This window comes from Myiozetetes cayanensis, unplaced genomic scaffold, assembly GCF_022539395.1.
Source record: "Myiozetetes cayanensis isolate MyiCay16 unplaced genomic scaffold, myiCay2020 scf6-25, whole genome shotgun sequence".
NCBI classification, from domain to species: Eukaryota; Metazoa; Chordata; class Aves; order Passeriformes; family Tyrannidae; genus Myiozetetes; species Myiozetetes cayanensis.
The window spans coordinates 1,866,814-1,894,250 of record NW_026087853.1 but is presented as its reverse complement, the minus strand read 5'-3'; the positions used below and the strand labels follow the sequence as shown (position 1 = coordinate 1,894,250).

Here is a 27,437-nt window from a genome sequence, read left to right as displayed (position 1 = left end):
CTTCACCTTGCCGGGACACGGCAGCGGGGAGAGAGGAGCCGCCGTAATGAAGCCCCTCGGGAGGACAAAGATGGAGATAATTGCAGCTTTGTCTCCCCGCACATCAACCCCAGCAACTTCTGTGAGGGAGTTCAAACACCGCTTCGCAAATTAATTCGAGATTTCTGTTTTCGGTTCAAAACAAACAAACAAAAGGAAAAACAACAAAAACCACCACGCGGCGCTTTCTTTACGGGGAAGGCATTGAGGGAAGAACAAGGAGACAGAGTTGTAAGAACAAAAGGCAGACATTCCTCCTGCAGGGAAAAAAAAAAATTAAAAAAAAAAAAGCTGAGCTGTTACTATGAAGCTTCTCCAGTGCAAAAACACTACAGGGAAAGACGAGGTGAAATTCTGGAAAAGCTCATTTCATCACACAAACCAGTGTTCAGATACATGACTGACACCTTCAGCCCAGACAAGCTTCCAAGGAAAGTAATAACAGTTTCGAGGAAACCACAGCCCTGAAAGAACAGCTCTGAAAGAACAGCATGTATCCTGCATTTTTCCTTTCAGTACCAAAAGGCCTCAGTACCAAGGAAAATAGACAGCAGAAGAGCTTGAAGTGAACTGTAACATGTAATTTTTAGTGCTTGTCTCTGTTCATCTCACTTGGCAAAGCAGATAAAGCACTGATTTTCACTAAAACGAAGGGCTAATCTACTGTAACTAATATTCTAATTACAGAATCATGTTTATTACTCCAGGATTCCCCTTCACAGAAACAGCAACGCAACAAAACACTACAATTTCCTTCTTTACAGAGTTGAGAACTACTTATTCATGAAGATCCACAACTAGGAGTCAGTGAAGACTTCAGGATTTAAGCCAGAACCATCAGGGCTCTGAACTACTTCCATGAACACAGGCATTCAAAACAAACGATTAAGAGAACAATCTGTAGTCCCACATTTTAGGTGATTAAAAATCTTCTCCAGGTCTAATGTTATATGGAATATTCCATCAACACAACCCCCTCCCCTTCTGCTGCTGCACCGTCACAACTGGTGTTCAGGCACCAAAGAAACTTGCTGTGGCAAAACCAAGTTTCTCATTTGGCCAGCTCAGGAGAGAAGGAAGGGGAAAAAAAAATCAAATGCTACCAACATGGAGTGATGGATCAACACCAGTGCAAGTGTTATTGTCACAAGTGAAAACTGGGACACAAAACCCCTCACAATTCCTGTGCATCCTGGACTATTTTTACTTTGTGTATTCCAGCAGGAGCAGGGCTCTACACACCAGCACTGAGTGCTGAGCACAGTGCATACATGTTTTATATATTAAATGCAAAACGAGAAGGAAAATTCTCTTTTAAAACCCCATGAGTACAGTTTTAACATTTTTTTCTTTCCAAAAAGAACATGTTCAGCAGTGTTTTCCTAAAAAGCTCAAAGGCATCTCACTGATAGGCCAACTGGAAGAAGAAAAATCAACTCAAGAATCCTGGTGTCCCTCACTTTTCCCAGTGACAAAAACAGTGGGTTGAGGAGCAGCACAAGGTGGGCACTGGATGGGAGGGGGGAGGTGTGATGGGTAGGAAAATAACAGCAAAAAGACTTTATCATTTCAAACCAACTTATTACATCAAATTCCCCCTTCTTTATGCTCTGTATTATGTCTGCACTCGTAAGATCCACAAGAGATGATGCATAAGGAGAGGAAGACAAAGCACAAGCTTCTGTATCAGTTTATTTCCACATTTTGTGTTGTCTTCTTGTAAAAGGTTCATACAACATGTCCTTCCACAAGTGTATCACATCCTCCTCCTGTATGACAATCATTTAAGAGTTCAGTGCAATCCCTTCAGCTCAAATCTTTGATGCTTTAAAGTTTTGAGGAAACCAGAGCTAAGTCCCAAGCCAGTTTTGCAGCAATTCACCCAACCACCACATCGGAGAGCAAACCTCCTCTCTGTTTGCACACACAGCTGACCAACCTGCACCTGACAAGGAGCCAACCTGCCCCACACAGGTATCGATCTCAGTTTCTGCCAAAAGCACTTTAATACAACCACAACCCCTATTTTAAAGGCAAAGTGTTTTCCCCCTGATGTGAAGCAAAACACACAGTCATTAAAAGAAACTATTAATAGAAACTATTAATAGTACAGCAAGTCAATCATAAATTAGATTAAAACAATGCCAAAAGATTTGGCACATTTTTGGCCTTGCCACTTTGAACACAGTTTCTGGTTGTTGATAAAGTTATCTTAGCCAATTCCATCAAAGGTGAATGTTATCCCACTCCAAGACTTCCAGTGGTCTCTATGAAAAAGGCATTCCATCATCATACCAGCTGTAGTCAGCAGGCACTAAATAAACAGAGTTAAAAGTAATGAGATGCTTTATGAGGAAGGGTTGCAACTGTAACGAGAGGAACGTGGTATCTGGATCAATGAATGGAAAAAAAAAAAAAAAAGGAAAAAAAAAAGGACAAAAAGAAAGCCCAGAAGCAGCAAACCATCCTGGCAAATTAATGTGCAGACTTTGCCCAGACTGATAAGACTGAGAACATAATATTCGAATAAGAAAGATTTCCATTTTAAAGGAAACCTACTTTTTATCTTCACTGTCCTTCAAATACACATTGATACTCAACAGGAAAACAAAAAAATCACACAAGTGATAAAGAAGAGACATTATGTACCTGTAAAAAGTGTCCTAAGTGCTCTCTCCTTCCTGTTAATCAAGCCTGAGAAATGGGAGGCTGAAACAATCCTGGAACACTGAACAGGCTGATTAGATACAATTGAGGTATCCGTGATTTATGGACCTTTGCTGGTGCTAACAACACAATTCACCAGCTGGCAAGTGAAAGCCAAGAAAGCACTGCTTTAAAGACAGCCTGTGCACAATTAACAAATGATTCTGGGCATGACATTTCCTTGAACACAACTTCCTTGACTTCAAAACAAGAAATGTCCCAATCCTGGCAGGAGTACAGAAAAAAAAAAAAAAAAAGACTCTGCAGACACTCGAGGGTTTGGCAGAAAAATTACTGAAGGACAACAGATTCCATGAGTCTCCCAAGATGTCAAATATCCTCTGTACACAAACTTGCTAAAGGTCCTTCTGGAGAGACCTTCAGCCAGGGCTAAACCAGCAATTAAGATACCAAAATGGGAATGACCTACTGGACACAGCCCTTGCTCTAAACCAGCACGTGCTGCTCAGCTGGAGTTGAGACTCCACTGACTCTGCAGAGCCCAAGCCTGCACAGCCAAGGCTTCAGCATCTTCTCACATGGAGCAAATGTGTCCACACAGCTACCACTTTTCAGTCTCAAGCCCAGCCTTCATGGCCCTGACGCTCCTTTCTCCACGAGGAGCTGCTGGAAGAGCTGGGCTGCCCAAGGGATGAGCTGTCTCTACAGTATCTACTTCTGAGCACTGTTAGGGGGTTTTATCCTACACCAAGTGCCTTATCCAGAGCAATTCTAGGCAGGACTGTCACAGCTGGGAGCAAGACTACTTGGGAATCAGAGATCATCCTATTCCCGTTACTGTTCCACCATCCACATGGCAAACACTCCAACAGAAATGACAACAGTTTCCATGGAGCAGCAGAGGCAGAGCCACCCCCTCCCAGCACTTGCCCAGCCCTCAATCCTACCTGAGTCAGAAATGCTTCTTCTTGCATTCCAAAATCTTCTTCCCAGAGCTGTGTCTCCAGCCATCCAAGCTTTTGACCTGAGAGGGTGCCTCCACACTCCTGTTTCAAAGTGGTTTAGTGTTTTTAAGACTAAATGTGGTAATGGCACTAAGTGAAAAAATCAATTATTGCTTCATCCTGGAAAAGCCTCAGTGCTTTCACACAGTCACACTGTATGATGGTGTTCCCTCTTGTCACCTGTCTTTGCTATGCATATACAGATTTTTATTTATCATTCTGGCTAAATTTTAATCAGAGGGGTTTCTGCACAGAATTCCTGAGCAGTCAAGAGAAAAATCAGGGCCTTCCCTTCACATCTGAGCAAGTACACTTCCATCTGGAGAGAGGAAGAGATTGCAGGAAAGGGAATCCCTCCTGAAGGTGATGGAATCAAGCACTGCAATGCCAGTGCTTCCCCACCACACAAATGCTGACTTTCCAAAGCATTAGACTGTGTTCCATACAAAGAATTTATAAAATGAGAAAACAGGAACAACAGACGGGACAGCAGGAATTCTGCAGGTATGGGTGTAAGCGGGAATAATCCTACAGCACTGACTCTGCCAAAGGGTTTAAACAATGGACTGTAGAGAATTAGTGCTTGTCCAACACCCAATATTGGAACAAAGGCATATAACATATATCCCTGTTTAAACTTACTGAATTAACTCTGTACCCAAAGTTTATTGTAACAAATTTCACATCTAAAGCTACAAATTCTCTCAAAAAATTCCAATATTCTTAAATAATGACTGGAATGCTTGCTTCCCCCCCCAACTCCTGAAGTACTTCCATGGCAAAACCCATAAAACCATTTAATAAAAATATCTGGAAAACCTACACTGCATCATCTAAATATGTATATTACATAGACATCTGACAAAAACACCATCTGGCAAAGTTTTGATTTAAAGCAATGAATGGGGCTACCTGAACTCAACGTCCTGACTGTTTCAGTCTGTGTGAGACCCTGAGTAAATTCACACACAATCTAAAGGAGTTTAATAGATATGCAGCTTCTTGCCTTTATAAAATATTTTTCTATTATTTCCAGGAAAATAAAAATAAAGTTCTTCAGAAAGAGCCTTGTTTTTGTACCCATCACAGTGACACAGTCACTCAACCCCAGCAGTGTCTGGGTATAGGACAAAGATACTACGAGGCAACATTAAATAACTGAGGTATTTTTAACCAAGCAAAAGAGAGTTAAACCTTCCCAGTAACAGTCAAGAGCATAACAGAGCTATATTTTAAGATATTTAGCAAGGGCTGTCTCCTGCACAGAATTGCAAACACTTTGTTTTGACTTGCACAGTTTATTTATTACACTCAGGCAGCAACAGAGTCAATCCCTGTGACAAAACACCCAACAGGAAGATTTGAGAGAGCTTTGAGGGGGAGGGCTGAGCTGAGGGAAGAACACTTTCTGTGCTATTACAAGTTTCACAATCCAGCTTTCCAAGGCCAGCTTTTCCTTGGGAACAGAGGAGGAGCAGCTGAGGCGAGGTCAGCTTTGTTCCTCCTGCCTCCCACCTGGACCACCAAGGCACTGCCTCATCCCTGACCTTCAGCGGTGGCAGATTCTTTGGTGGGCTGAAGGAGAGACACAGCACTGTGGAAAACCAAATGCTAACAGAGGAGAAGAAAAAAATTTCTTTCTCTAAGAAAACAGGGAGGAGGAAAAATTTCTGCTTTACACAGTAGCCCGTTGTCTGAAGTTTGTGATGGTAAATGTCATTACACGAAGGTCAGAAGTCAAAATGAATCCAAAGCCTCCCCAAAGTTCCTTTCAGGCCTCCTTCCAGTTTTGGGGGGTTTGCTGTCACTGTCCTATTCAGGATTTCCTCAAAACTTTTGTAGAAAATTCAAAACTTGTGAGGTTTCTCTATATAAAGTACAGTATCTCAAAAGTGCAAACCAGAGAAATCAGCCCACAATCGAAGCTTTATTTGATCAATCACACAGTTTTTTTTTTTGCATTCATGCAGCACAGATAATAAGTTTTGCTTTAATAACACTCAAAACACTCTAAAATCTTAAGCATAAACAAGTATCTCTCCCTCACCTTCTCTCAACCCCATGATTTCTTTAATTACCTCTTCTAGAATTCTGGTTTATGTTAAACAGATGAACAGCCAAATATTGTGAAGGCAAGAGCTTCAAAGAGAGAGAGGTTGGTTGTTATCTGTGTGACCAGCACAGGTCCACCCAAACAAAGGCACATCTTCAGAAGTTCACCAAACCTTTGGCCACTTTTTGGTAGAGATGGAGATTTACTGGTCCTACAAATTCAGTTGTGTCAATATGAGAAGACAACAACTCATTCAAGAATGAACACACCTTATAAAGACAGGGAGAGAAAAGGTGGAATAACCTCATTCAGCTGAAATGAAGCTTCACAGCAGCAGCTGCTGAGGAAAGCACTGCCTGGGGAAAGGAACAAGCTCTAATCCTCAGAAGCTCTAACCCCTACCCAAAGAAAACCTTCCACAGATCATTTCCCAAAGAGCTGGAGAATAAACAAGCTGCGACAGGTTCAGAAATTCCCTGATCATCCAGGGTGTAAATGTGGATGCTCTGATCCCAGAAAGTCCTGGCTCTCAGAAGTCTGATCCTCCAGAAGAAAGCACCTCTGCAGTTAAACTTAACTGAGATTTGAGATTAGTAACAAACCCCAGAAATCTGTCTTGCTGCAGGGCAAGTATAAAATGTCCTTTATCTCACCAGGAAAGTTCTAAGTTCTTTTCAGGTTCCTCTGCTCAAGAACACCCCTCAGCAAGCTGAGCAGTGCTGTTTTAGACACAAGAGCTGCTCAAGCAGCAAACAGGGGGTGCTTTGTCATCTAAGCCTTCGATCAGTGCAAAGTCTGGGAGGCGAAAACCTTGTGCAGCTACAGGGACTGAAACCAAAGTTTCTTTGGTCACATGAGACCCATGAGCAAAAACCAAATACACAGAAATCAAACCTGTACTTGCTCCCCCCTCTTTTCTTACCCTGGGTTAGGGCAAAAGAGAAAGAAAAGCATCTCTCAGTGTCTTAAACTTCATAAACAGGACAGGTCCTCAGGAAAAATCTCTAGAGCCACAAAAGTGGTAGCTGTCAACATCCACACCACTTCTGGATGATCCCAGTGTGAGACATCACTGTAAGATGCTGGTCTTGTCTCAGTGCAATGCCAGGCCAGCAGTCCCCAGAGTGAGAGTTCCAGGGAATGTGCAAACCTGACCTCAGTGCACCAAGTCCCACAGTTTTTTGTCTTGACAGGGAGTGCTCCCCCTGGTACCACAAAGCAGAGGAGATCCATCATTCCCTGGCTTTGGTAAACCCAGTGTAGGAAGATCTCAGAGCTCACACTGAGCTGGAAGAGGGCAGAGAACTGAACAACAGAGCAACTTGGCAGTGCTGGGCCTTTAATGAGCTTCCTGAAGTCCCAGTGATAGGCATCTGCTGCTGCTGAAACGAGAAGGCCAAAGCATACATTACCACACACATCATCTCACACCAGGTATCTGCAGAGTCCAGAACTTCCTGAAGGACTGGCAGAATCACTGTGGACAAGTGGCAGGCAGAATTTAAAGGCAAGTCTGTACACACAACACACACAACCTCACGTGGGAGGTCACCTGATGAAAGCCCAGTGGTCAGACTCCTTTGTTCTCATGGAAGGACAGCTCAGGAGATGATTAAAAAAAAAAAATATCATCTTGTAGGAGCAAACCCATAGTGCTAAAGAACTCTGAACTGCTTTATGACTGCCAGAAGAAGAGGTTGGAGCATTCAGCAAATGAAGCCTCACCATAAGCAGTTTGCTGGAGATAGATCCCTTCAGAAGGGATTATCAGGATAAAGTGCTCCCTGTTTTCTCCCAAAATATTTGTGGAGTGTTTGGTGTTGAGCAGGATCCCAAAACAAAGTAATCCTGCATCTCAGAGAAAGCATAAACATGTTTCAGACAAGAGACCCACAGACAGTGGGAAAAGGAATCTCCTGGTGTCCCAAGAGTCACCCCTCGAGTCCTTCACTTGGAGAACAGATTAACATTACTCATTTTACAGATGCAGTCATAAGAAACTCCCAGAAAGAGAAATATATTTAGATCTTCTTCTTTCCATCAACAAAATCTCAAGGCACTCTGGAAAACAAGTATTTTCCAATCTGTAAAACAGGAGCAGCAGCTGTTTGTTTCTTCGAAAAGTTACTGTTGGCCCCTGAAACTCGAATTGCTTTCTGTGCTTTCAAAATAATTGCCCCTCTCAACAAAGCCTTGGAGCAGAGGAGTCTCATCTCCTCTTTGATTCAGTTCCAGCTCCTCTGTTCCAGCAGAGCTGCTGTGACTGAGTACATGCTGCTTGATTTTTCCAAAACACAACATTCCATCCATTTAAGACCATTTCATTTGGACATTAGTTTGAGAGAGCAGGAAAAGTATATCCATCATCAGCTGCATGTTCCTCTTGCTAAGTTTTCTTCTGAGCACGGAACAACCCATACACAGAAGAGGAATTCCTGTATTATAGATGCTGACAGCCCCAGATTCCAATAGTTGTATACAAATCCCTGTATTCCTCAGGCTGCTCCTAACTCTGCTCCAGCACAAACACCTGGAACACCACAGGAGATCACTTTTTAATGTTCTGGAGAGAACCTCCCTTGGTAAAATCCCAACGTGCAGGGATGAGTTATCCCCAACAGCAAGTTCCACCACGCAGGCAGATGTTCAGCCCATGTGGCTTCATTTGATCCAAAACCAGCTTTGGGTGTTTTCACCACTTTTAGGAAGCCAAGAGCAGCCCAGCTCTCAGGAGAAATGCACTTCTAAGACCAGATCCATCCCAGCCAATTAACAGCCCAATTAGAATAAATGTGAGACAGGACAGAGCTTCACCACTTCTGTGGTGGTCCAAAGTTTCCACCCCAAATTCTTGGCAAACAGTGAGGAAGATGCAGGAACCAGTCAAACTGGAGCTAGAGAATTTTAACCAAGTCATGCCACAGTAAGCTCAAGCTGTGAAAATTTTATATTCCAGTGAAACCATCTCCAGTACAAATCCTACTTGTTGCTCTTCCAGCGGCACAAACAACTGAAGACATTCCACAATGGGCAGCAAGGTTTGCAGTGTCTGACCTCACACTGCAGCACTTAAAAAGCTCAGCTGAGATCCAGCCCCTCCTTTCCACAGCTCTCCATTATCACAAGCCCAACTTCCCCCCCTCCCAGGGTTATTCCTGACACAGTCAGGGAAGCTGCAAACTGAGACACTGCACAGCCTGGAATCCCTGTGGAAACCCAAGCGGAAGCGTTTGGGGAAATGCAACATTCCCAAGTTTAACATCAGTTCTGGTGATCACTGCACTTTCCTCTGCTTTCAAAGGGCACCCACGTTCAAGCAGAACCAGCTCTAAAATATTGATTTAGAGCAGATGTAGTTTAAAGAGAGTTTACAAGGAAAGCATTTTTTTTGATCCTTTTTTTTTTTTTTACCCTCTGCAGGGAGAATGTGAAAACAAAAAGCAACATCGAGTCATAAAAAAATAATTGTTGTAGTCCTCAGCAACTTTTTAATTCCCCTTCCTTCACTAAACATCTGGGTTTTGTTAGAAAACACTATGAAATGATTTTCCAAAACCTTTGACATGCATTCTGCTCAATAGGTCCCAAAAGCTCAGGAAGGAGAGCTTCAAACCAAGTAAGGGCTGTTATTTATAAGAAGCCTTCCTGGTGAAATTGGTCCAATCCTTCTGTCTGACCATTCCCTGCTACTGAAGGGCACAGGAACAGGGAGTGAGCAAGTTAAGGTGATGCTCATTTAACAAAGAAAAGGACAATACACCCAGGAAACTATGACTCAAGCAGGCTCTGTGTGATGAGCCAAGAAAAAGCTGCTGCTGCACAGCCCAGGACTCTGGAGATACCTGTGCCATTAGAGTTACTTCAGAACAAATTAGTGCTCCACGAACTGATTAGACCATAAATAAGCCCAGCAGGAAGGAGGGAAGGCACTGACAGCTGAGCTCTGCAGCTCTCACTCACAACCAACACTGAAAAGCTGTCAGTGCCAAAAGGATCTCTGGTCCTTTTACAACCCATTCAAAGGATGTCAAAGCAGATGCAGTATCTGATCACAAGAATCCTATACTTTCATTTTCTCTCGTCACTCAAAGCACAAATTGCAGCTCTGTCCCCGACCTAACAATTATTTGGTATGGCTGCATTTTGTTCTCTTCCAGCAGCAGCAGGAAACTTGATTCGAGCTGCAGGAACCCAGGCAGTGACTGCACAAGCTGCTGTTGTGATAGCACAAAGCAGAAGCCAACTCGGCAGGTAACTGGACTTGGAGTTGGAAAGATCTTCCCCAGGCAGCCTGAAATAGTAATTTCATAGGGGGGAAAATAGGTTGACTTTATCCACCACAGGTTACCAAAGGAATACTTTGATCCTGAGACAGACAGACATAATAAATACCAAGACACACCACCATAAAAAGGTATTAAAGGTGGGGGTTTTTTTGTAGTCTGCAGCAATTCAAAAGGCATTTGCAACCTTCTATGGGGTCATTATTAAGAATGGAATCACTCAGGTACCAAAGCACAATATTTCCTTGTTAGACAGGAGTACTTCCAGTGCTTGATAGTTACATTCCCCTGCCCACTGACTTAATACTTTGGAAGGTCTCAAATCCCACACACACTGTTGCAGTCATGCTTCCAGAGTAATCCTAGGGAATTCTGCATTCAACAATTCATGCTTCCTAATGCCATACTTCAAGTAATTCAAATGCACATAAAGCTCCTTCATTTCTGTAAACTCTACATCCATGGAAGTAATTCCAAAGCATTAGAAACCAACAGGGAAATCTAAATGCACACAGACCTGAAGTCATAGGGGATTACATGATTAGAGTGTCCAGGAAAACCAGTAACCTCAGTGTTAGTGCCACTGACCCTGTGACATGATGATTTTGAAACAAACGCTCTAGTTCAGCAAAGGAGATTATTAAAATCTTGGATTCATACCCAGTTAATGAAGACTCACAGTCCCTCACTCCCCACCCCTGACAAGTACACAAAGAAACTCAAGACAGCATAAGAGTTTTAAGCTTCCTTTCTTACAGCAAACCTAACTTTGACAATGCTGGAAAAAGTCTGTCTTAAACAGTCAGAGGATGCCAGAAAATTTCCTGACTGCTGCCTAAGCATAGAGTTAATAAAATAGGTTTTAAAGCAAAGTGAATAAAGTTGAAGAGGTGTATCTGTATTTTAACAACCCTCTGAAAAAACTTGAGACTTATTACCCCATGCAGTGCTTTCCCCCCAAACACAGACACAAATCCAAACAATCCTAAGTTTTCTCCAGCACCTCAGAAGTCAGAGTGGCAAAAAAAAAAAAAACCAAACAACAAGCTCTCAGTGGAAGAAACAAAAGGCCCTGATTCACATGCAATTAGCTCAGCTAAATTTACTACCCAAGCCATTGCTACCCCAGCTGTCCTTGACACCTGCACAGCGGGGACAATGGGACATGACAAGCAGCCTCCTGCCATCTACTGCAGTTTTCAGGCTTAGAACTGGTGACAAATACAGCTCCTGAGCTGCTGCATTTACACAATTAGCACAAAACCAGCCCTGCACCTTATTCCAGTATCCACATCAGAGGCAGAACCAATGGAGAGAGCCAGTGCCTCCCCCACCTCTGCTAAATCCACCACTTCAGAAGCACCAGTGCTCTAAACATAACACGTGCCTTTTCACTCCAGATTCAGTTTGCCGTGACAGACAAGCAGAGCAAAACAGGAAACTGGTATATGAAGAGTTGGGAGGAAGGATATTAAGGGAGAAAACTCATTAATATCCTGTGCAGCACGAGTTCCCACTGTTTTACCTTCCTTAAATACCAGTTAGACTGAAAGACAGAAAGCAGGACTAAACTTTTGAGATCAAGTTGCTATTTTATAAGAACCAAGCAGCTCCCTCTTTATCAGCCTGTGTTTCTGCAATCACTGACAAAAGTTGGGTGCAGAAACCATTCCCAGTAAAATGATTTAGGCTCTGGTGCCTAAGATGTGAGAAAAGCCTTTGACAGCATCTTAAAAAAAAAAAATCCTCTCTGTGCATGGAAAGAGCTCTCCTGAGATCCTCTGCATCCCTGTTCTGGCACACACCCACCAGCCTTGCCCCAGACAGCAGGATAAACACACAAAAGCTCTTTTATAAGGGTTCAGAGAAAGTGCAGAAGAATCCATTCAGCTTGACATATCTACCTGAATCCAAACCCTGGGAGGATGGCCTTTCATGTCCCAGCCCCTGCGCTATCTTTATAAGGGCACTAATTTGCACAGCACACATATTTTATCTGCACTGCAACAACACCACAGATGAACATTAACCAGATTCCTTGTGCTGTCTGCCAGGTGTTTAAATATTTTGCAACTCAAATGCTGAAACACTATCTGGAGTCTAAATGCTTCACATTATCCGGTGAGAACATGGGTATATTTCCAGCCACTCTGTAAAACACTTTTTTTTTCCCCCATTTGTTACATTTTAAGCAGCAGACTGCAATTGCCAACACATAAATAAACATTATACTACAGGTCTATTTTGAAGGTTGAGTTTATTAACTCACACAAGCTTTCACTGAAAAATATTCACAGAAACTTTTAATCCAAAAGACTCCTCATTTATCTGCACTAGGCAGGCCCTAGACAAAGGATTCTGCAAAGAAAACAAGCTCTGATATGGTGTATTTTGATAAGTTTAGGTGTGTACTGTGCATTAGAAAACATAATCCCACACTATGTATTAAACAACATGCTTCTCTTGGTCCAAGTTAGACAACCCATTTCTGAGCAGTGTGAAGAGCCATGACTTTCTGAAGCTTGAAATATATTCCACCACCAGAACTCTGACCTGGACAGCACTATACATTAATGTATTACTATGTTTATATATTTACTGCTTTTCTTCTTTCACCCACACTAAACTTCAAGTAAAAACTTCCACAGTATCATTATCAGCAACAAAAATGAAAGGCCCAAAGGGATCATGACATTTTTTATGGCATGTCAGTGATCCTCCTGAGCAGGAAAGAGATATCACTCCAGCGAGAAAGAAATTAAAATACTTTTTCTGTTTTGATCACAAAAGCAGAGACAGCTTTCTGAACAGGGGCAGGAAGGTCAGATTATCTCACACCTGAGTTTACAGACTATTTTAAACCGGTAACTGGATTAAAATTAAAGCCATATACCCTCAGAAAGAAAATCCACTGCAGCCTCTTCATTAAAAGAGATGTATCCTACTACCACAGAACCAACTGGCAGCAAGGCAACACATGAGGATCTCCACTCAGGATCATCAGAAAACCAGGATTTGTCCCCCTGTGCCATACCTTGGATGCTTGAGGAGTAGAGATGACATGGACAGTGCTGGGTCTAACTCCATTGGCCTTGGGTCGCTTGTAAAGGGCAAATCTGCTTTTCCTGCGTCCTCTGTCACCATTAGGGAGGGATCCATTGTACCTGCAGATAAACCACAACAGCTGAGCATAAACCACCACCAGCCTGGAACACGGAAAAGGAGAGAATGGACATTTGGCCACAGAAAAGGAGAGAGTGGCAATTCTGGTATCATCAAATGCACAGGCAAAACAAAACAAATCACAGCCCTGCTAAGGTTTGTTTCCTGAATTATCAGCTTTCGAACATTCTTTACCTACCAGTGGTTGAAATGTTGTTCTCATTAAAAAGGTAATTAACTACAAATGAACTACCGAGCTGTTCAGCCACAGAAATACTTCTTTGCCTCTAAAATCAAAGGAATTTGGGATAACACCCTGCACATCTTCACCAATTCAGAATAAGGGGAGTTTTACAACATTTTTACCCTCTTCAGACATCTCATACAGGAATAGGGGCAAATCTGGAAAAATAAAGTAATTTAGGGGCAAGTAAAACTGTGTGAAAAGGAATTTTACTCACACACAAAAAGAGCTTTTCTAGTTGTTCTCCCCCCCCCCCTTTTTTTAACTCTAATCCTAAAGGCTTCATCTATTATTAAGGAAAGAGGATGCAAGTGTTTTTAATTTATGTGACTATCTGAAGCCTCACTAATGACTTCCTTTATCAGGTGTAACACAGTAGCCTTCCACAGTTCTTTCATCTCTCCCTGAGGACAGAGACCCAGAGGATTAATTATTCAGAGAAGTCTTAAGCCTCAAGGGGACACAGCTCCTTCCCCAGGGAAGGGATCAACTGGAAACTTCTTTGCAATGCATAAGCACGGAATTCACCTCCACCTCACCCCAAGATTTAGGTCAGGTTGATTCGTCCCCCCACAGCACTGTCACCTGTGACATTCCTGCCAACTCCCAGCCGGTCTGGGAACAGCTCTCAGGGAGGAATATGGAAAGAAGAAGCAAAAGGCAGCAAGGCAGAAACAGGGAATCTTTTATTTTCTTATCACAACATCCTGAATATGTAACTAAGCGGTTTGTGTAACAAGAGAAGGCACTCAGAGAGTTTCTGTCCTTCTGCAAACAAATGGAAAACAGGGAGTGGATGAAAGCAAGGGGTGTCACTGCTGAGGCTCTGGAGAAGGCTCAGTGCTCACCCCAGGCAAGGATCACCTGCTGGCACACCGGGAAACAACTCCCAACTTCACATGCAGGGATCCCAAACGCAGGACTGCTGAATGCTCGAGCACAGGCAAGAACAGAGGTGAGATCAAAAAATTATCTCAAATCTAAGTAGTCCAGAACATAAAACCCAGACCTTTTCAAAATAAACATTTATTTCATGATGCTAAAGCCACATAGAAAGTTTAGAGACTTTCAGCTGGGCTGAAATTGAACTTCTCATTCCCACTTTTACAGGGAGACTATGGAATCTTTGTGGAATATTAAAGGGGAGTCCCTGACACAGCAGCAAAACAACAGGAGTAAAATCACTATTATTTCATGTCAGGCCTACTTGTACCTTGGTAACTTGTCATTAACCCTCCACCAGATCAGAGTGGCACAGCAGATCCTCATCACAAGAGCCCAACCCCTACGAAGATACATCGATATGATCCACAGGCAGCTTAAATACCAGCACTTAAAATAGGAGTTATTTGATTCTCCAACTTCAATCTCCCTGGATATACACACATGTTTTCTTTCAAAGGCACTGTATCACCAGGAATATGCCAGCAAGTTTTAACTTGCCTGAAGACAACATTCCTTCTATAAGTATCTGAAAACCTAAGAAAGCAAAAATTCCCTCGGAAATAATGTGTAATGACTATGTATTACCACTGCTAGCTTTACATTCTGTAATTATTGGGGTTTTTTTTTAATATTTGTGTGACTGTTAAGTGATACTGAATTAAAGTAGTTCCAGTTAAAACCAGGCAAGTGGGGTTTTATTCTCACATTCACAAAACAATTTCAACTAGGAAAGGCTACTCCATTTCATTTCAGTCTCTGTGGGATTTCGTTACTTTTTAAAAGAGAGAAAGAAAGAAGCTGCTCAAGGTTAAAAGACCTTTTGGAAACCTTAAATAGGAAAGAAATCCAAGCAAAGCGAAAGCTGAATTCATTCATCCTGATTAGCACAATGACAAATTTTCAGGAGGGTTCTCTCCTCCTGCCAATTTCTAAATTTCCTTTCCACAAAAGGGCAAGAGGAACTGAGTGGTGGTTTTATGACTTGTTATGCTTTAATTATAGACCTGCAGGTTTTATTTTGATCTGACAGTGGCAGAAAGAGCTGGGACAATTAGTAGGCACACATGTTTTAGAGGAGGGGGGAAGAAAAAAAAAAAGGGTGTTAGAGGACTTGCCTCTTTCCACAGCTGGCACATTCCTGCATTTTTCCTAGGCCAGGACTCTCAGCTTGCTCTCCACAAACCAACCTTCCCCATGTGGCACTGGGGCCACACCTTTGCTTCCCACTTCTTAAATGACCTCCATGCCCAGTGATCCAGCAGTAACGCCACAGGATCTTCCCAGCCAGGGCAGGACCTGCCCCGCTCCTGAGGCACAGCCCCATCGTCTTGGCCCATCCCTGCTTTTCCAAAAGGAGCTGTCCCACTGGATCCGGCAGCAATACAAGCATGGCTACCCACACCTTTGCTGAGTCAGCTTTCCTAAGCACAGGCACAAGGAACCACAGGCAAAGCAGCCTCCAGCCCTCTCCTCTCCTTCACCTCCCTCAGCTCTTCTACTGAGCAGCAACAACTGCCTCCTTCAGAGCACCAACAGGAGGGAATTGCTCAGAAAGAGAAGGGACAAGGATTGAGGCCACAAATTCCCCAGACACTCCAAGCTTCCCCACAGCCGACAGGAGCTTCCTCTCACAACTCCTGTCAGCAAGCATGAGCCCATTCCCTTCTCCCTGCACCCTTCCCATAACTCCAGGAGCAGCTTAGGGACCAGCACAGGAGCACACCAACTTTTTGCTTCACAAGAAGGCCAGTGCTGCCTCTTGCTCTAGAAAACCTGCAGGTGGAACTCTCCTCTGGCCCACCAAAAAGCCCAGAACAAATGTTGTCTCCAACTAATAAAACAGACCAGGAAAAGAAATGAAATCTCACAGAGACAGAACAACATTTCCTGAGGCCATCCCGCTCTCACACAGGCACGCTGAAGTTCTCCAGAAGTTCATCTGACCAACACACATGTGGAAGGAACAGTCCTGTACTTCTTCCAAATACCTCTCCGTGACAGCAATTCCAGGACAACCTGCACTATGAAGGCTCCTGGAATAATCATCCCAGTTGACAGCACTATTCCTTGCAAATAAGGGAGTGGTGCTGGCAGAGGCCGTGGGCACCCTCATTACCAAAGCCAGTTTCCTACAGATTTACATCAAACACTTGAGGACTTCGGTACATAATGAACTGCAAACTCCAATTAAGCTTTTCCCATGGCTGGGATATGTAAGGAAAGCCTCTCCTCCACATGGATTCATGGCTGTCTGGAGAGCAAGACCACACATGTTCTCTCCCACGGTCCACTGTGGCAAGTTCCTATTTTCCACAAGTCTTGTACTACTACTACTGGAATTACTTGACTACTTCAGAGATCAAGCTTTGAACTGTTTGTCAGATGGCTTGTTACACAAGCTCTTTTGGTTTATGTTTATTTTGGGGTTTCTTTTCAAAAAGGAATCTGGCCTAGACAGTGATAAAGAGTAAACAAGACCTCTGTTATTCAGGACAAGAGCTCTAAATCTTGACCCACACCTTGAAAAGTTCAACTTCAACTTAGGGAAGTTACCCTAAAAATTGAGGTGAATACCTACTACCTGACAGACAAAGTGCTGCATGGAGCTAATCTTTTCCACAAAATATCATAAAACTATTATAAAACTAAAATATCTTCCATACTATGCAACCTGCCTCCTAGAAGGCCACAAGCTGAACAACTCCTAATTTTCACAGGTAAGGCAGCCCCTGGACAAAAAGGAGTAATTTTACTTTGCTTTCCTTGTCCACCACTAGCAGATCTACTGCACACCTTCACCTTTTTAGATGCAAACCATCCCATCTCAGACTTCACTGGGAGGAGGTGACGGCCACAGTCCAGTTGTTACCACGGCTCTGATGAGTCAAACAGCACATCTTTGCTTACTAAATAATAAAACTGCAGAAGTGAATTCAGACTTGAGGGAATCTTCCCTTTTAAGTACATTCTGATGCCTATATTTGGTATAATGCTGCAGTACACACTCCATACACACCAGAATGCAGTTTGTGCTTACAGTGTGTTTGTTTTTACCACCCCTGACCCAGCCTGGTCCAACCCCACTGCCCAAAGCAGCAGCCTCACCTTTCATCTCTAAGTTTATCCCTGCTGCTTCTCTCTCTGGTTCACCTGAAGGGCAAGCAAAACTAGAATTGTGCTTTAAATTTAGTTTTAAGCCATATAAAGCCACAGAACCACTTTTATCAGCAACATGGGAAAACAGCACAGAGGGCAGGAGAGATTCCCTTGGAAGAACTGAGAGTCTCCAGCCCTCGTGGCATCTACAACATTAGAAGGCTAAAGACACATTAATCACCTTTGCAATCCCCAGCTCCACAGCTTTTCAAGGCTGTACACTCAAGTCCTGACTAACTGGAAAACCCTTTTCTGCTGAAGCATCCAGCCCTTCCTTCTTTGGACACACATTAAAAGGGAAAAACCACATGTTTATAGTTTACAGCAAAACACAGAAAGCTTTCAACATATGCAACACTGACAACAAAATAAGTGACCTTGTGTTTCCTCCTGTGCAGTATCACTGCCAGTACTTCATGCTCTTCACACACACCCTCTCCCCTTGTATCACACTGAACAATTCACTTTGTATCCAGAACTGATGGACTATTTCAGCAAAATAACTTGAATGGTTATGGATTTTCTTACTCTTTTAGAAAAAAACGAGAATTATTTCAAACACATTTTTCTGCACCAGAGCTTCAGAAAACAAGCAGTTGCTGCCTGCCAGTTATCTGAGAATTCCAGTGAAACAGAACAGTGAAGTTATTCTCAAACTTAATCTCATGGGGGAAGAGCTGCCAAATAGGAAAAGCAAAGCTAAGTAGTAGTTCTGTACCACCAGGATACTACTGGTTCACTGCCTCCTTTGAACTCTATTCCCTGTTCCTGTGGATCAGAGTCAGAGGCATTAACTCAGTATGAATTTCAGTCCAAGCTTGTCTCCCGCTGATTACAGGCATCAGTGTCTGTCTCAGAGGCACCTCCACCACCACCAGAGGTATTGCTAGTCCTGTTCCTGTCAGGAATTTTTGGCAGCGAACATAAGACTGCTCCTTGAAAAATGGGAGTTCTACAGATGACTACAACAGGTTACAACAAAGACTTTTAAGGTTGAATTTTGTTGGAGGTTGGAAGGAGCATTCTGTTATCCTTGTTGTCATTCCCTGGTACTCAAAGAGCCTGGATTGACCAAAGGTTCCCTTTCTGTTTTCCCAAGGTGCCCTTTCCCCACTGTATCACACAGACCTCTGGCAAAAGAGAGTTGCTTCCTGACCACAGAGTGACACAAAGAGTTGGGCACAACCTCATCCATCCCCAACTCAAAAGGCTCGATCCAGTCCATCCATGACACTTCCGTCTCAGTTAGTCTGGAAGATCCAGGGCTCCCCATCACCTTTAGAGTAAAAACTTCCTCCCCTGCACACAGCAAGGGAGATTCAGGTCAAAGCAAATCTCCTGCACTTCCTGCCAAATCCACCTAAGAGCTGAAACAACCTGCTCCCTCTTCCTTTTCACAGCAGGCTCGTGTGCTACAAGATTTAATTCCCACCTGATTTCTCTTTCCTTCTGAAGGAAAACATTTTAAGTAGCTACAGCAGCGAAGTAAAGTAGCATTAAGCAGAGGTTTTGTTACTACAATTACTACAGCAGTGAGCAACTCGTGGGTAAGAAAAGGGCTTCCATCCTTTCATCAGCAAAAGCCACTGAGCCAAGACCTTTGGTTTCTGCAACCTTGGAGGAAGTCCTGGATGAAAGACAGTCCCACCTCAGACTCTGCTGGCTCAGACATCTCCAGAGGTACAAACACTTCCTAATCGCTACCAGTTGTACGGCTTAACAAAGCCAGTCTTCCTGCAGAGCCAGAAAATCCAAACCAGCAAGTTCCAAAGTCCCAAAGAATCTCATCTCTTTCCCCCAGTTAAGAGCAATGTTTTTGCATCTGTGAACTTGATTATCCCTGAGAAAGGTACGTTGGAGTCATTAATTGTGCCTATGATCAGTTTTGGGGGTTTTGTTTTATTTTGCTTTTGAGGTAAGTGTTTGTTCTTACAATTTGCATCTCTTAAGTCATTTCACTATCATAAAGCACTTTGGGAAGCACTCCCTTCTCCAGTACTTTTGGAATACTCATGGGCATAGCGATCAGTGCTGTGTGTTCACCACAAGCCTTCTCTTCCCAAATTTTAGCACTGCCTGCCTAATTTACTGCTACCTGTGCAGTCCTAGAGCCTTCAAAGAGGCTGCAGGGGTTCAGTGAAATGCAGTCTGACCCCATAACCCCAGATTTCTCAGAGAAGGCTGATTTGCATCACTGGCTCATGATTAGGGGTTATTTTTAATTTTTTTTTTTCAGCTACCCTTCCAAAGTTGCTCTGCTCCCACCAGGAAACCAGCAGTCACTTTGCCCAAAACCTGGTTTGTGTTCACATGCAGGTGGTGCTTCCTGATCAGAATCACAAGTGGGATTCGAAAAGGTTATGCACACCCCGAAAAAAAAAACAACATACAAATCTTTCAGAGGCACCTACAGCAGATCAGATAAGCTGGAACCTACTTTACACAGGGTGTATAAATTAAGGACAACCTTATCTACCGACAACACCACAAGCAGTCACATGTGCAGGAGCTGGGCTTCTCTAAGGTGACCTTAATTTCTCCCTGGTGTTCTGGGACAGAAGTGGTTGCCCTTTTGGTTTGTGGGGAAAAAGCCTATTTCTGGCTGCTGTGCCCTCCACCTCCACCTGTCAAGTGATGAAAGGATCTGGTACAGACCAGGGTAATTCCCAGCCTGCCTTTTGAACTGTTCCACTCCCCACATTCCCTCCACCACCAGCAGCACTGCACTGCTGTTGAAACAACTGTAACATTAGAGTAATAAAAAAAAAAATCAAGTTTGTTTGAGAGAGAATATTTATAGAAAATGCAGCTGACTGATCCTCATGCATGTTCAGTTTATGCAATACAGACACTTCAAGAAAACATGCACCTGATGTAAGTTAACTTCACCCTACACAAAAAAGCGAAAGGATGCTATTTGGCTTGTAAATACCAAAAGGATTGTGCGAGAACCGCTTTTAATCAGCTTTATTTACGCTACACATCCAGTTTCCTCCAAAATTCCCAAATCTCTCTGGTATCTTGATATTCTCCCCCTCACTGATGCGAGGGATAGGAAATTACAGAGTAAGAAAACAGAGAAGTAGAAGGGAACAGTCTCCAAGTGAGGGGCACAGGAGCCAGGGCTCCATTACTCCAACTACCTGTAACACAAGACAGAGATCCAGTCAGGATTATAAAGCAGCTGGTATTCCTTCTGGGATGGGAGGGACTTTCTGTAGAAGCTTCTTATAAATCCCTTTGATTTTTCTTAGCAAGTGGTTTGTTACTTGCCCCGGATTATTTTGTCAGAAAACAGTTTGTTACTTCTGCTCTCTTGAAACCAAAGGCAGCTGCGTGAGCAGCACAAGAGTTTGATTAAAGGTTGGTGTTCCAGAAGAACCTAAACAAGAGCTGGTATTCCAGAAGAACCTACAGGACCCATGCTGATGCAGACTCCTAGAGCATCAGGATAAGTTTGCATTACAGCAGTCAAATTACATGGCACTTCCAAACAACTTAATAGCTGCAAACCTCTGCAGGCAGCCCAGTTAAACACTACAGCCAGAGGAAGGGGTGGCCACAGCCTCACAACACAAGATTTCTTAGAAGTCATCCCAAACCATGGTATTGGTAAGGGAAAAGAAAGGTAGCAACTTCAACAAAAAAAAAAAAAAAACCACATTTAAGATACTATTATACCAATTCCAATATAAGCAATATGCCAGCAGAGCTCTAGAATGCAAGAGGTTTTCCTTTTAGAAAGCAAAGGGTAAGGGAACCTGCTCTTTCACGTAATGACTTCCTTAACAATCCTTATTTCCAACATTTTACTGCTCCCCCCAGCATTCATTTAACAAGGAGGCAATTTTATTCAGTGCTTTAAGCCCATCTCTAAAGCTGTCAGCTAAAACCATTCACCACTGCATAAAACCAGCAATGTTAGTGCACAGTAAAATACAGGGTATAAACTAATCAAGTTCATTTCAAAAGCCTGCCTTTTATTCCAGCTGAAAGAGCACAAGAGGTGGGCAAAGCACCATGTTTAGAGAATCCTCTTTCCAACCCTAAACCTCTCATAGTAGGGAGGAAATGCTACTCATCTGAGAAGGATCTATAATCCAGCCAAATGCCACTGGAATTGTTTGATACAGCATTTGGTTAAATTAAATACAGACAGTAGAAAGTGAGATCCTGCTTTTACTGCATTCAAATCAAGTCAGACAAACACAAAATCCCTTTCAAAGGCAAGTACTGTGCACAGCTGGCTTTCCACACACAAGAGAAAGAAGTGAAGGAGGAAGAGTGTTGATCCCAAACACCAGAGGCTCAGGAACCACACAGCTTTGTTTGGAAACAATTTACAACCTGATCCTTAAGGCCAGATCAAAAAAAAAAAAAAAAAAGGCTGCAAGTTTCAAAATTAAAATAAATTACACTTCATAGCACACCAGGGGACGAGGGACCTCAAAACCACCTTCCCTGATACACTAAGTGTGCTCCCAACCTATTTTGTGCTCCATACACGCTGGAAGGTGCAGAAGGAAGCTGTTCCAAGTTTTAGCCTGAGGAATGAATAGCAATAACACCATGTTACATCTGAAACCTCACTACATTAAACATTATGGGAGAAACTACATTTCACTCAAAGGGGCCGTTGAAAATACAAGCACAATCCCCAACAAGTCATTTCCCAAGAAATCAAATGCTTTCCCTAAAACACTATCAAAGGACTATTTTGACAGTCCACATTTTCATAAGAAAAGGTGATGGCTTTCTTATAACTTCAGTTCTCCTTCAAATACAAGCAGTTGCAATGTCATTTTTGTGATTCCACAGACAAGAAGTTCCAGGATGTCTGTTACTTACAGCTTCTTCAAACACTCAAGCATGACAAGAATCTTCTTAGCTTGGTTTCTGTATCATTTAGCACAGAGGAAGACCTAAAATTTGCATCCATTTTGTGAATATGGGTGATCTCACCAGCAGTGTAACTGCATAGAGAGAGAGTGAGGCACAACTACTGCATCCTGACCTGCAGCATCTGAGTCAAGCCCTAACAATTTAAACATTCCTTTGAGTTTCCCAGGGAAAAGACACCCTCAGAAATGCACAGCTCCCCGTTCAACCCCAAGGGTTCACCAGGATCTCAAATGTTTGCCTCAGAAAGAGAAAATAAAGGTTTCCTTCTTTGAAAGGCAGCAATTCTTGCAAGTGCTACAAACACAGCAGCTTCCTCCATACCACTGGTGCTGCATTATCATCCACTGCTCCATGGCACCAGCAGTCACAGGGAAGAGCATTTCCTGCATTCCCTGCTCCAAACACAGTCAGAGTGGGTAAACAAAGAGAAAACACCAAGAATTACCTTCCTGCCTTCTGCACTCAGCAAGATCCAGAGCTTAAAGTTTCCATGTGCAGGTTATTTTAGGGGGCTCTTGCACTACCACCCTGCTGGACCAGCCTGGCTGAGAATCCTTCTGTGGTTACATTCACCAGGAATTACTGAGGGTGAGTTACTGTCAGAGGTTCCTGCTTTTAGTTGTTATTCTCCAAACAATATAAAGGAAAAAAAAAAAAGGAAAGAACAGGCACTGTCTGAGGTAGGTGCAGAAATCAAAGCAGTGAGACAAAGAGCACAAACCAGCCTGGAAGAACTGCACAGCACCACAAGACAACACAGAATTACACCTACAGCAGCCTGCAAGGGAGCCAAGCAACACCTGCTCTTGGGTAACAAGAGTGTTCTGTGCCCTAAAACCCACCCAGGATAAATTATTCTTCATACCCAGTTTTAAAGAACTACCTGAAACCTCCTGGATCAGTGCACGTACCGCAAGGACAGAGTCATCACAGCACTGCTGAAGCTGTGGGGGTTTTTTTAAGAAGTTTTAATAACCCAGAAATTAACAGTGCAGCAGTGCAGAGAACTAGACTTCAATGTATCTTCTTCAGACTAAAAACACTCTGACAGCTCCCTAATTCACAGCAACCTTGGGTGTTTGCTTTTATCATAATCCATAACAAAGTTAATCAGACATCTCTAGCCAGGAAAAGATTTTTTTGCAAGGCTGTGAAGTGTTTACTGCTGATCAGCAAAATGAATTCTGATCTACACAGCTCTGTGACAGAAAGTCTTTCAGCCTTCACCCTTCCACACACAGAATTCTGAGGATTTTCCCTCCCTTAAGAGGGCTTCCCAAAACGTTACATCAAACATCGATCCTTTAGAGGCCTCAGAACACCACCACGGATATTTAGGAATTATGAGGTATCTGCATGCACATACTAAGAATGAATCAAAGTCAAAGAAGTGCTGAGTTCCTAATGGTTTGGGGTTTTTTTAATTTCTGAAAGCTCAGAGACGCTGATCTCCAGCAGAATCTCCCTACACAGCTTCTTGCAGCAGTGCCAGGACAGGAGACCTCGCACTGCTGTTGTCTGCACACCTTCAGTGATGCAGCAAGAGGTGGTTTTGTGCAAGACATCGACACAGGGCCCGTGTCCACACACAGGTGCCACCACTGAAGTCGCACTGAAGGCTCCCCAGCAGCTGAGTTTCTCGGAAGACCAAAATTTTTGCTTCTTTGCAGGGCTACTCCAGCCTGCCCGCTTCTGGTTACAGCTCTGAGAACTGGAGCTTCGTTCCGACAGATGTGAAATAACGTGCCCGAGTGGGACAATGCTTTGGAGAACAGAAAACAAGTTTAAAACCACAGTTAGTTCTCCCTCAATTTTTTTTTTCCTTTGGAAATACAGCTCTTTTTCTTTGCCAACACCCACAAAGCCTGTCAGCATACTATTACTATTTTTGTTCACTAACTTTCGAAAAAAAAAACCAAGCCACTCCATATGTTTCCCTCTATTTGTCTGGATTCCTTTGATTTTAAAGGCAAGGATGCCCTATGGGGCAAAGCAGACCAAGAAAACAGAGGATCTGTTTAAAGCAACATTTCCCAAAGTACAGGCTGTAATTTCAAACAGCACTGCAGGACTTAGAAGTAGCATTTGCAAGCCAAATGGAAATTCAGCTGTAGAAATAAAGCTCATGAGCCTGAGACTGAAATTGGAAGTGCACTGCCCAGCAAACCATGACTGGAGGAGCCAGTTCAGAGGCACAGAAATCAAATAATTGATTGCAGCTGCCTGGCTCCAGAGATTCCCTTCTGCCCTCGAGTTTTTATATCTGACATCACTCTCCATAAGGGCACCTTGGCCATGCTGCACTGTTTTCAGCACTAGTAGGATGCTAAGGAATTTTGCATCCCACTGCAGTGCAGGAGGATGTGCAAGCACAGACGTAATGTCTCCTTTTTCTGAGGGTTTTGCAGATACCCAAATTCTTACCTGTCTTCCCTCTCCCTAAAGGTTCTGGACATGCATTTCAGAATATAAGCAGCACATTCCCTTGCTACTCTGTCAGTAGTTTGGCATTATATCCATAGGAATATCTCTAAGAGTCCCCCACAAGTGTTTTACCTTCCTCCTACAGCCCTATCAAAAGCAGAGGAAAGAGCTGCAGCATTTGCTTCTGTTGTGTAGAAACCTCTCAGGCTCTTCCACCTTGAGGGGGAGCAGGAGATAAGAATGAAAGTTCAGAAACACTCACACCCCATCAGTTTGTTTCAGTACCTTTGTCTGTAAAACTCAGACTAAACCTTCTGGAACTGTCCTTTATAAAGGAACAAGCCTGAAGTCCATGGGAGAGGCATTCATGTCTGGACAAATCCCAAACTTCTCCTTTTGGCCAAGGACAAAAAATCCTCCACCAGGCTATTTTACAACCACTTGGACAGGGAGACTTTCCACATCCAGAAAGTTTAATTTTGAGTAACACAGAACACTATTCCTAGTTCTTCAGCGAGCTCATTCACGAGGCAAAAGTACAAGGCTGCTGAACTACACGGGACATTGTTTGCTATTCCCAATAAAAAGTTTCAGGTTGTGGTTCAGAATGACTCCAAAACGCCAGTTTTCCAAGAAAAGCAGACACTTGGAGCTATTCTTCAGGGACATCTTCTTGCACTAAAACAGCAGAGAGGAACTGATCCAAAGCAAAAGCACTGATCACCACCAGACCCTTGCCCTGCATTGCAGGAAGGGCAGTTGGGGCTTCTCCAGGAGCCCAATCCCAAGCACAGCAGCTCTCATCCCAAGACACTGCGCTGACTTGTACACACAACATCAGGAACATCTGCTCTACTGAAGTTTTCTGCTTCACAAACACCTGTGACAGACCCTATGGTGGGGCCCAGGCTGCTGCTGGGCATTACAACACTCTGCTACACCCACCCCTTCAGTTATCTGGGGCGGCAGAACGGTTGTGTCCGTTCCCATCACTCAAAGCTGACATCCCACCGTTGTTGTTACTCCTGCAGGCAGTGGAGGGGAAGCAACAGCAGTGACAAGGAGAACAATCAAAAAACAAGGAGTTTCATAAGCCAGGGAACCAGCAAAGCATGATTTCCTCTGGGTGCATGTCTTACAGTTGGATTCCTTCTTTGTCTACTGCGGTGACAGCTCCAAGTGAAGCTTTTTCTCCGAGGTGAGAATCACAGTCACGGGGATTCCCCCACGTCTAAGGAGGTGGGGGCTCATTCACCTCACAGCTCAAACAGCATTGGGAGGCTCTGCAACAAAACCAGCTCAGTGACGCTTCATTCCCAGTTACGGAGAACAACCTCACCTGTCACTGCATCTCCCAGGAAATCACGGCGTGTTCCTCAGAGGCAGATGGAAAATGCCTTGGGATAGGGAGCCAAGAGCGCCAAGAGGGGTGAGGATGTGGTGTCCTCCTGCAGGACAACTGCCAGACAGCCTGGAGCAGCAACTACCTCACACCTGCCTCCACTGCAGCCGTTTGGGTCCTCACCCCAACACTGGCCACCTGGTTCTGCCCCAGCCTCTGCTCTTTGCAGCCCCAGAGAAGCATCGGATCCTTAAACGGTTTATCCCACACCAGTTAATCCCACCAGTTCCAGAGGCTACCAGCAGTTGCCATGACCAGCTTGAAACACTTGTTTAGACCTTCTCTAGATTTTAATTCTCTATTTTTTTATTTATTTATGCCAAGACAAGCTGCCCATCTGAATAATCTTTGAATGGACTTTTGTTCTTCCAAACCGAAGGAGGATAAAACAAACTGAAAAATAAAAGGAAGCTAAAAGGTCCTGTCAAATTCTGCTCGATATATCACTCTTTTTTTAAAATTTTGACAACAGCTGTCATGCTCTGAATAGGCCTGGATGGACATCAAATAAACCCCATCTTTCTCCAAAAACAGGCAACAGTATATATAAAGCCTAGGAGTAGAAGGAGGAAGAAAAGGAAAATAAGATGCATTATCCCCAACCAGGTCTTTAGACTTAATAATGACTATAAGTGGGAAGTTACCTTTATTTAAGTAAACCAAAGGCTGTTTACAGTCACTTACAGAGGCTCCACTTAATTCATGCACAAGTAATGGCAGCAGGAGGGTGGAGAAAATCCCTTTGTACATCTGGTTTTGATGAAGGAGCTCTTGTTTTTACAAATGAATACACTTATTTTCTGGATATTAGAGAGCATCATACATTCTTATCTCTCTTAGTTTAACCCATCTAAGTGTTTTGCTCTCTTGGCTTATGCATGACAAACTGATCTCCAACGCATTTCTCAAACCTCTGCACAGCACAAAGCACCCCGCTTTTATGACCTGACATATCCATAACTGATTTCATCAGCTCACAAAACTGAGACAGCTGGTTTTTCTCAACTGTCATCTCTGCCCAAAACTTACAAATCAGCTCATACTCCTTCTGGCTTGGGTCTGAATGGAGCCTGCAGCTGGAACACAGCCAACCCCAAATCCAGTTCCTTCCTTCCTGCCTTCATGCCCAGAGGTGAAAGAGCAAATCACTTTTGCC

General features: G+C 43.4%; 1 protein-coding gene across 2 annotated transcripts in view; it reads right to left on the bottom strand.

Moving 5' to 3' along the window:
• Nucleotides 1-27,437, bottom strand: part of PELI2 (pellino E3 ubiquitin protein ligase family member 2) — a 64,913-nt gene that overhangs the window by 27,150 nt on the left and 10,326 nt on the right. The window contains exons 2-3 of one of the 2 annotated variants that reach the window (XM_050336551.1): nt 13,081-13,210; nt 3,654-3,752 (exon numbers count right to left, since the gene is read on the bottom strand). In XM_050336551.1, coding sequence (XP_050192508.1) covers nt 3,654-3,752; nt 13,081-13,210 — 229 coding nt within the window. The remainder of the gene's footprint in view (nt 1-3,653; nt 3,753-13,080; nt 13,211-27,437) is intronic. The other variant, XM_050336552.1, reaches the window with a different exon arrangement.